The sequence below is a fragment of the Alexandromys fortis genome, unplaced genomic scaffold (assembly GCF_014885135.2).
Source record: "Alexandromys fortis isolate MF-2015 unplaced genomic scaffold, M_Fortis_MF-2015_v1.1 scaffold_17, whole genome shotgun sequence".
Lineage (NCBI taxonomy): Eukaryota > Metazoa > Chordata > Mammalia > Rodentia > Cricetidae > Alexandromys > Alexandromys fortis.
This window is the reverse complement of record NW_026067896.1, coordinates 10,392,692-10,403,713: the sequence shown is the minus strand read 5'-3', so window position 1 is coordinate 10,403,713 and position 11,022 is coordinate 10,392,692. Positions and strand designations below refer to the sequence as shown.

General features: G+C 33.7%; 1 protein-coding gene across 3 annotated transcripts in view; it reads left to right on the top strand.

The window, feature by feature from the left end:
* The window catches only part of Csmd3 (CUB and Sushi multiple domains 3), a 930,239-nt gene that overhangs the window by 466,603 nt on the left and 452,614 nt on the right, over positions 1–11,022 (top strand). For all 3 annotated transcript variants that reach the window (XM_050162609.1, XM_050162600.1, XM_050162593.1), the window contains one exon: positions 4,478–4,590. In XM_050162609.1, the coding sequence (XP_050018566.1) occupies positions 4,478–4,590 (113 nt within the window). The remainder of the gene's footprint in view (positions 1–4,477; positions 4,591–11,022) is intronic.

The following is an 11,022-nucleotide window of genomic DNA, read 5'->3' as shown; positions in this document are numbered from 1 at the left end:
GAGGAGGAGGAGGAGGAGGAGGAGGAGGAGGAGGAACAGAGAGACAGAGAGTGAGGAAGGGAGGGAAGAAAGGAGAAAGAAGAAAGGAGGGAAGGAAGGATAAAGAAAGAAAGGAAGAAAGAAAGAAAGAAAGAAAGAAAGAAAGAAAGTTCACTGCAGAAATTACTTTTTGTAGACAAGACTTCATTAATATTATGTCATCCAAGTCCCTTCTAGCATGATAAATATATGCTTTCAGTTCTCTGAATATTTTAGCTTAAACTATAAAAATAAGTCATATGCAATTTTGATTCTAATCATAAATATTAACTTTAGAAAATAACCGCTCACTAGAGCTTCATTCTCTTTAATTTTTATGTCCATCTGCTGTAAAACAACTGTTGAGTTCAATGGAAAACAATAATTTCATTCTAGTTTCCTAGAACTTGCTTGTTTATGTGTTTATTTATTACACACAAATAATGTGTAAAAATGTTTTAGTTGCCACTTTCATTTTTATTTTTATTCAAAAATACTTATTTTCTTACTATAGTAGAAACAAAAGACAACAACACAAAATATGGAAATAGTATTTAAATAAACTCACAAGTATAAAAACCCATAGGTGAAGAGCACATTGCACGTGTCAAAATTTTCTCCACCAAATTTAATGATGATAATCATTATACTTTGAAATAGCAAGTGAATTAGAACTTATGATGCCCATGGACAGCAATGATTTAAAATCCACATTCATAGACTTCTTCTTGTATTAATGTGCCAATGATATATTTTTCGTTCAGGATCTTGATCCTTTCTGAAATGTAATTGTCAAGTGCTGTTCCCAGAATTTTAAAAAATATTTTACCAGCAGCCACTATCTCTAGTGAATTGTAGGTACTTCACAGTGAACAGATGCCTTACTTTTCATAGCATTGTAAGATAAAATATTGAGTGCATTTTCATAAAAAAAGCAATAGTTCCATGTTTACATGACACAAAGAAAATTGCTAGTATGTATAAATGCTGTTGTTCCCTAATGGATATAACCTAAATTCTTTGAGTGAATATAAAGATCAGGCATTGAGCCTAATAGAGATTTGATATATCCTGCCTTTATTTCAGTTTCTATTTCAGAACATAATGAAGATTTCTGAGTGCATTTATGTAGAGCTTTTATGCTTTTATTCTGCATAAAGAGACTAACCAGGAGGTTTAAAGCACAGCATGGACGCACACTGAGGTCACTCTGCTTATAAATAAACGTAGATTGAAGTTCATTTAGTCACAAACAGTGAATTCAAAGCATGCATTAAAATTGTTTGAAGAACCATTTGAGAGCCTTTTATGAATGATCTAAGAATCTTGATTCAGCCCCCAAACATTCTTTAGTGTCATGCATGGAAGTGGGAGACAAAATTGATCAAACTGCTGGGACAACTGGAACTTAAATCAAGTCCTTTGGGAAGAATTATCTATTGAAGTTGCATGCAAAGATAAGTTTTACGAGAGAGATCAAATGATGAGAAAATACATTTTAAAATGAAATCACACACAAATACAGTGAATCTTCCCTACAAAATAAAGGAAAAATGAAGCAGTTTTCTTATTAAGTATGTATTAAACCAGAATGTGATGTGCACAATAGGAAATCTGCTAAGCTGACTTCACCAGAGAAAACTAAACTTCACTCTATCGTTAAAGGGGCAGATAGAATCATGTCACATAGATAGCTTGTCCTGATCCAGACAAAAATACAATTCTACCTGTTCTATGACAAGCTGAAAATGAAATCATGGAGTCCTGTGTCTGGCTTAAAGCAGCATAGGAACTGGAAGAAATATTTTTATCTCTTTGTTGTTCCTACATCATACAGGTGGCTCCAGGAACAAAAGCCATTCCTGGCATGTAACTTTATACAAGTTAGTAATCTTCAAATATCCTTCTATTCATCTAGAGAAACCTGAGATTTATGATTCTATCATTTTCTAAATCCAATGTGACTGACACATGGGAGTTTGATATTTGTGTTTTCATTTCAAGTGTAGGTTTCACTAGTTTGAGTTGTTAGTACCCTTAATTGGAGGTGAACTGAGACCAAGAAATACAAGATCCATCAGAGAGTGAGGAGCAAGGGTGCAATTGACCCTCCATGGGTATCCTTTGTGAACTGGCAACATACCGTTTTATAGGCTTTGGCTATTTGCACAGCTCAGAACTGGCAAACACACAAGGCAATGCAATAAATAAAACAATTTAAATATCCACCATAACATAGAAGGTTGACATGCTGGATATAGTAAAATTAAAAGTGTTGTGTATATTTAGGCTCATACACAGATTTAAGACTTAGTCAACTTACTTTCTGTTCTGAATCTATGTTTGAATTCACATTCTTGTAAAGATTTACTCATTTCCAAACTTACCTCAAGCCACCAGAGCCAGTATCCCACCACAATTCTATCATACCACACTGAAAGTCCACAAGACAAAGGCTACTTCAATAATATTTCCTATGAGAAATATTATTGTTAAGAGTTATAGATTGAGAGACAGACAGACAAATAGTTTGCTAAATGTGAGTTGGGAGAAATATATTTTAGCAATGTGTTTTTATTATTTGTACAGCATTCAAATATTTTAATGAAAGTCTGCGAAACTTTAAAGATTAAGATAGTATACATTTTGATATAATATATGTACATATGTATATATATACACACACATCAAGTAAGCGGTGTCAAGACAGATAAAGATTTTATATCATAAATTTTATAATTCTTTTACAGGCAGAAAGGTAATACAATCTAATGTATCACAATACTTTCCCTATCTCAGTGTTCCTCCTAAGCATATGTAACTCACAATTATATCAAAATATTTTATTGACTTCCTCCATGATTAATTTCATACACTGTCTCAGGAGGGGCACTGTTGATGCTGCTATACTTAAGATGTAGTATTTAAACGTCCACCTTTGTGGTTTTGATAGTCATCTCTAGAGCAGGACTACTCGCTGTCATTTCCAGACTCTGTTCAAGCAAGTGATCATCCATGCTAACCTCGCCTTCATTAGTTAACAGACCTGGCAGGAGATGGTGTTTATAGTCTTCTCAGAGGATGGTCCTCTACTGTTTTTTTCTTTTTCTAATCCTTTTTGTAAAAGGAAACTGTATTTTCTTTCCTGAACTAATGTTATAGCCATGTTTGTTGTTTTAGCATTTAGTAGGCAATTTTATTATTTCTCTTTTGAAAAAAAAACTCTATCTTTTTAGTATAAAATTGAAAATCAATAAGCAGAAATATTTACTCTATAGAAAGACTACTTTCCCTAGTTTGCATTCTTGATGGAGTCTTCTCCCATCTTCCTATGTCTGATTTACTCATTTGATTTCATCCTTTCTTGACCCTTGGCTTCTGTTCAATTATATGATACATTTTTAATATGAGAGGGAATACGAAGTAATTTTTTCCAATAGTTCAAAAACAGTACATTACTGAATGTGCATCATTCATGTGTAGAGGCAGTTATGTTTCATCAGGTAAGAAGTATGTTTCTTTAAATGACATCATTAACAATAGAACATGTGTAAACAGGCATGCATTGTCTTAGTTAGGATTACTATTTCTATGATGAACCATGACCAAAAGAAAGTTTGGAGGAAATGTTTGCCTCTACTCTTCCATATCATAGTTCATCATCAAAGGAAGTCAGGGCAGGAACTCAAACAAGGTAGGGACCTAGAGGCAGCAGTCATTACAAAAGCAATGAAAGAGTGATGCTTTTTCACTTACTGCTCATGACTTGCACACCCTGCTCTCTTGTAGAACCCAGGACCACCACCCTAGGGCTGGCACCGCTGCAATGGGTCGGACCATCCCCCTTCAGTCCCTGATTAGGAAAATGTCTTATAGTCCTGCCTACAACCTGATCTTTTGGAAGCATTTTCCTGTTGCAGATGATTTTAGCTTGTGTCAAGTCGACATAAAACTATCCACTACACCCAACATGAGATTAATTATATAAAGCATCATGCATTCAATATGAGTATTACAGAGTTAAGGTATATCACTTGGGGATTTGTTGTGTTCAAAACACTTCAATAGTTCTCAAAACATCTGCAACAAAATTCTCTGGAACTTGAAGATTAAAATGGTATAGATTTTTTATTAGGAATAAAAATGCTTAAAGATCATAGATCTACTTTCCCTTTTTAGTTCAAAAGGAAGCATAAAACTCTCTGATGCTCTAGTAATCTTACCTCAGGGATATGAAAGATCTAACCTAGTTAAACACATGAAATGGTATTTTTAAATTACAAAGTTTGATCACTAAACTGGGTGGTTTATCTCTCACGTTACATCAATGCAGCCCTGTAAGCTTGAAGTTTTGCTTTCTTCCAATATAGAAAGCAGTAATGGGTACCTTTCTCATAATTTGCATGCAAAGGGTACTTTAGTGATCCATCTCTCCATCTTTTGTCAATCTCTTTCTCAGGCTGACTGGCAGCTTTGTGCCAGACCTGATAGTGAGCATGAGAAGTCAAATGTGGCTGCATCTTCAAACGGACGAGAGTGTTGGATCTGTTGGCTTCAAGGTTAACTACAAAGGTAAGAATTGATGGTCTGTAGAAAATATGCTATCACGATAGAGTCAGAGAATACATTTAAATCCAAGCCTAATTTCATCTGCAAAGTAAAGGGAGATATGGTTTCTACAGTTCCATGAAAAAAAAAAAAGTGTGTTTTAAAAAATCATTTTCTCAAACTGGGCGGTGGTGGCTCACACCTTTAATTCCAGCACTCGTGAGGCAGAGGCAGACAAACAAACCTCTGAGATTTCGAGGCCAGCCTGGTCTACAAGAGCTACTTCCGGAACTGGCACCAAAGCTACCGAGAAACCCCTCCCCCCAAAAAAAAATCATTTTCTCTTTCATGGTAGATGCCAACATATTACATATCTTTAAATAAAATGAGCTTTCCTTTAAAATTTGTCTATTTTTTTATACCTAAACCCTCATCCTATGCTTCATTATCCTGGACTGCCTGACTTTCACAAAAAAGACTGTGAACGGATGCCCTTTTAATAATTTGTTTCAAATAACAGCTATTATTAAATACTTAAATATATATGTAAATGAATTAATTCTTAAAATACCTGTATATATATATATATATTAATTCATAAGTTCTAATATATCATGTTAGTGTTGAGAGTCACTTTTAAATACATCAGTGACATTACTTTGTTTTTAAATCACTTCTGCCATCTCATCATTAGGGTTGACATGAATAAGAATCACCTGTTTTTTGAATGTGAAGCCTGTTCTAGTTTCATTTATGATAGACAAATGCAGTTCAAAATTATAAACATTTTCTCTCATATTGTTTGTTTTAAATTCAACATAAACACACAATGAAAATATATATACTAAGGAGAAATTCTATCTGAAAAACGTAAATGCCAATAAATAAAAATAAATCTGAATCTAGGATGGTACATGTGAATGAGACCAACAGAATTTTACATAGTTTGAGTTCATTGTTACTATTGTAGCAAAATAATTATTCTCCATCTTACCAATTAACAATGGCTGTGAATTCTTTTTCTTACTTGCAAAAATATAATTTCAATCAGTTTCCCATTTTAAGCCCTGTCGTTCCTTTGTATCTGGACATATGAAATGAATGCGTGATGTTGTCTGGGAGACAGGACACATTCATTCTGTGTTTTTTACTTGTGACTAAATTTAGTACTATATTAATTTGAAGAGGTTTGGAAATCTGTATGGATGTCAGTTGAATAAAAGAGGTTCACTTGGCTGTGGTTTAAAATGCATTCCTGCTCCAATTAAAATGCACATTTTTTTGATTAAATAAAACAAATTTAGAGCTGCAAAACCAAGTCAGGTTCTACTGGAACTATTTACTTGATTTCTTTCCTCTTTTAACAGAAAAGTGAAATAAGTGTCCTTGCACTCCTGTAATTTTTCATCATTTCTTCAACCCTGTGAAAGATTTGTCATAAAATCTATAGTTGCTCAAACCTCAGAAACTATTAATCATTAATGGTGGTGCTTCAACTAGAAAGTTATTGACATGCCGGTTGAGGTTGTAGGTGCAGGGGATTCTACAGACATGTCTACAGTTCCTGTCTTTACTGTTGATCAAGGGTAGAGTACATTGTAAAGAAATTCAACTCAGTGTTATTTTATCCTCCTTTCCTTCATTTCAATAATAGTGCTTACAAGTTCTTCCACGGATCTTCTTTCATGTAAACTATTGAATATGTCATTGAATTTAAAAACAAACAAGGACTCTCTCTTTCAATAAGATAATAATTCAGTGATGGAACCTAAAAATCATATAAGAATTGATGAATAGCTGGGCAGTGGTGGCGCACGCCTTTAATCCCAGCACTCGAAAGGCAGAGGCAGGTGGATCTCTATGAGTTTGAGGCCAGCCTGGTCTACAAGGGCTAGTTCCAGCACAGGCTCCAAAGCTACAGAGAAACCCTCTCTTTAAAAAAACAACAAAAAAATACAAAAAATTGATGTATAAATATCCATAGGCAGGACAGATCTGAAATCAGTTCAAGAAGCTGTACCTGAAAATTGACCTTCTCTTTCTTCTTCATCTCTTATCTTGATTCTCCTAATCTATCAGACTCATTGCCAATGCTGATCTTCCTTATTTTACCTTCATTTTTCTCCTCAAAACCCTGATTTAACCAAATTATATGTTATTATCTTAACTCATCAATATGTATTTGGAAACATTATATGGTTGTGTCTAATTTTAGCCCATTATTTTACCTACTCATTTTTGCGGACCAAGTTCAATCATGTCACATTTTTTAATGTCTATCTTAAATCTACTTTCACACTAGACGGCTTGTTATTTTTGATATATGCTATAAAACAAGTACTATATAATCAGACAAAAGAAATACAACTTACTGGCCCTGCATTCCCATCAGCATACACTGGGCCATAGCACACCGAAGCAATGATTCAGGATGCAACATTGGAAGTGCCATCTGAAAAAAAGAAATCTTTCGTGTTTACCTTTTCGAGTGGCCTTAAACATCTTAATTTTGTTTTTGAAGTGCCACTATCTCCATTGAATATTAACCAGAAAAGAAGCAAAAACAAACAAACAAACAAAGTAATAAAATAAAAAAGTGCTATCTAATAACCATATTAGTTTCTACTAATAGTGCGTAACTTTAGGGATATATTTTCACCTTCATTTTAGAATACTAAAGAATCATCAAAGGATTATGAATATTTATCCAGTTCCTTGGATATCCCAATCTTTGTGCCTAAATTAACTCATTAGATTGCATTAAAATTGCAAGAGGTAAGAACTGTTACTCATGTTTCATATTAAACTACTAAGATGTAAACGCTATAATGATAAGAACTCAACTTTGTTGAAAAGCTGAAACCATTCTCAGAAAATGTGATCATGCCACCATTTGTGCATATATGAATGGAAGATGAATGAATGAATGAATGAATGATCACGGTGACTCGCTAATCTGCTGCAGAATAGAGACATGAGTCTAACTTTGCTGACTCCATGCTGTTTTCAATTATCGAATATTATGTCCCAGGTAAACTTGAAGGATTTTTAGAAGGAGATGCTGCAGATGCTAATCAGTGTGGATAACATGGGGAATACCAAAAAATGTCAAGTTAAATTAATGATCTCTCTCTGTCTCAGCAGATACACAAAATCATAACATGAACGCACACCGTGTGCACAACTCAAACCAAATGACAAAATCTACCACATTTCCAATGCTGGCTATATTTTAAAATGTTCCTTGTAGTTTCCTTATTCTTTTAAATGAAATGTTTACAGAATTCTAGAACTTATAATATCTCATTTTAGAGATCAGGCATTAATAAGACTAGGCACAAACCTACATATCAAGACTGAAGGAGGCAACCGAGTAGGAGGTCCCAAGTACTGGAAAAAGAGTCAGAAACAAGCCAACTCCCACTGTTACTTGTCCCACAAGAACAACCAGCTACACAACCAAAATGTATATGTAGAGATACATGGTCTGTGATTGTCCCTTCAGTCTCTGTGATCCTTTATGAGCCCTGGTTAGTTCATTCTTTGGGCAGTATTGATGTTCTTGACTCCTACAAATCTTCCAGGCCTTTTCCATGAGTATAGCAGAATATCATTAGTAAACATTTCATTGAATTCTTTTTCCAAGTCCTGTTTGGTTGTCTTCTTTGGCTTTAGACAGCCCAGCCTCTGGTTCCTGGTCATCCAAGCACTGTCAGGACTTAGCTTCCTTTGTGGCATAGGCCTCAAGTTGGATTAGTAATTGTTGGCCACTCCCATAATTTCTGTGGCACCGTTATCGCAGGACATCTTCCAGGCAGGATAGACTGCAAACCGAAGACTTGGTGGCTGGATTGTAGTTCCAGTCCAATTGTGGGAAGCTTTCCCACGTCATAGAAGATAACTGGTTCAAGCTCCACATTCCCCATTATAAAAAGTCTTTGCTAGTCACTCTTGCTGATTCCAGGGAGTTTTCAGTGTACTAGATTCCAAATTGCCTCCAAATATCCCCTAATTCCAGTCGTCTTTCCTAGCACACTCTCTCTTCATCCCTGGACCTCAAATGATCTTTTCTGTCCCCATGCCCACCTGTCCCGATTCCAACAGCAAAATCTATTCTATGTTTTGCCATGTTAGACAGGGAGGTGGAGGGGCACTGGAAGGAGTGGAGGGAGGGAAAATTGTGGCTGCCATATAATAAAAGGAGAATAAAACTTTAAAAATGGGCATGAAACTGGCTCATTTCAATTTAGCTGTATGGCAGCGTTCTTCAAGAGCAAGAACTGGCAGTAACAAGGTTATGTACTTTGATAAGTATGAATATGACCTCATAATATCGCTGCCCTAACCCTCTCAAGGAAATGACTTTATAGCTTTACTACAGATAAAGTAATTGGTCTGAATCATGTTTAGGCGTTTTTAAAAGTTCTGGTGGGTTGAATATAGTACATTGTGTGTTTATAGACTGTGACCTCAAAAACTGTATTTTCATAAATCTTAACAGAATTTTAAATTTATTTAGACATTTAAATTTTGAAATAGCTTTTAACTTAAGTAAATGGTGAGTGCTTAAAATTTTGATGATGCCAGCTGCTTTTGTGGGATGACCTATAATTTTAAATGTAATATTTTCATTAAAGATGACTGTTTTTCTTAAATATTTAGAGTTGTTAATTTTTATGATTTGAAGTGTCTTGATGCCTCAGTCAACAGCTGAAGACGAGAGATGATACTGTATGCTTAGTTTCAAAAGTTTTAGTAATTGGGACATACGCTGGTGATGAGAGAGATTGATAACAAAAGTCTAGCAATTATGCAGTTACAGAACTTTAACCCAAAGTTTTTTATTATAATTAAAAAAAAACATTACTACAAAAGATGTACTTAGTAATTAAAGTAATAATCTTTAAATTTTCATTATTATTTTAAGAGGTTTCCTGGAAGAAGTTGTACATAGTGATTACGGTTGTTTTAAATGCTATAAATATTTACATATAGATTTTACATTTATAAAAATTCACCTATTAATCTCTTTCATTATTTTCAATTCTTTTCTATTTTTGTATTTTTCTTTACACTGTTGTGTTTTGTTCTCCCTTTCTTTTGAAGTTGTTTTTGTAAATAATTATGCTCTACAATGTTTTTTGTTTCTTTGTGATTAATATAACCAGAGAGGTAGCATTCTTATCAAGAAATATATAATATTCTAAAAGAAAAAGATAGAACTCAAGCTAAATACATAGTCATTTAAATTTTGACTTTATTGTAACAATGAAGATTATGAAGCTGATATAAGCATTCTTGTATAAGTATGTGTAAAACTGTTAGTTTCTTTTGTTTGAATGGACTTATTTTCAAAATAAGGTGGATATTTATACATTTTTTATTAATAGAACCTGGTAACTTCTATCTTCAAATAAATTAACCAGAAAGTTCCCTATAAAATTTGTTGGTAAACTTCCTTCCCAGGGGAAGATATAAGCAGTGTCTACTCTTCTAAGGTCCCAACAACAAATCAATATTTCCACCTAGAGAAGGGTAGTGGAAATATTAAAGGACACTCCAGAGAACCAATGAGTTTATTTTGTTTCTTTGTAGAACATAGGTGATGGAGTCGAAGACTAAACAGCTATAATTATAGTTATCCTTAGTTATGATAAAAGATAAGTCAGATATGAAACTTGACTCATGAAGATAGTATAGATGATAGAGTAATTTTGTCAAATATGCATAGAATAAATTTTGTAACTGTAAAAAGTAAAGATAATTCTATGAGTAATAGAAAATAAATAATTATTTCTTACATCCTCTATTTCTTTCTCTCCAGATATACAAAAATCAGGACAATTTTATAAGCCTAAAACAGAAAACTAATGATTTTGCATTGTTTCTCATCTTATACCTAATCAAGGTTTAGATTGTTATTTTTGATAATAATAGGGTTTATGCTTTTATAGATTTATTAGTCACCTGATTTATATTCTTTTGGGAATTATTCTGTATTATATCAAGAGTAATTACTGGTTTTTATTAGTTTCTTTTCAATGTCTGTCTTGTTGAAATGAGGTCCATTACTACAAAATATGAACAAAAGTGTAGGTCTAGTAGTGCATGTCCTTAACTCTGGCAGGTCTACAGGATAGCATGTAAGGTTTCAAAGTCTACATGTGTTACACAGTGAGGTGCTGTCTCACTGCCTAAATAAAACTGAAAATAAGAAAAGTAATATATGTATAGCTAAGTGATAGAACTCTTGCTTAGCATGCATAAGGTTCTAGGTTCAATCACAAGTACAATAATCAAACAATAATAGTAATAGTTGGCATATAAACAAAATGAAAAGAGACTAGAGTCTCCCCAAACAATGCACCACAGGGTTTATTTTCTTTCTTTCTTTCTTTCTTTCTTTCTTTCTTTCTTTCTTTCTTTCTTTCTTTCTTTCTTTCTTTCTCTCTCTCT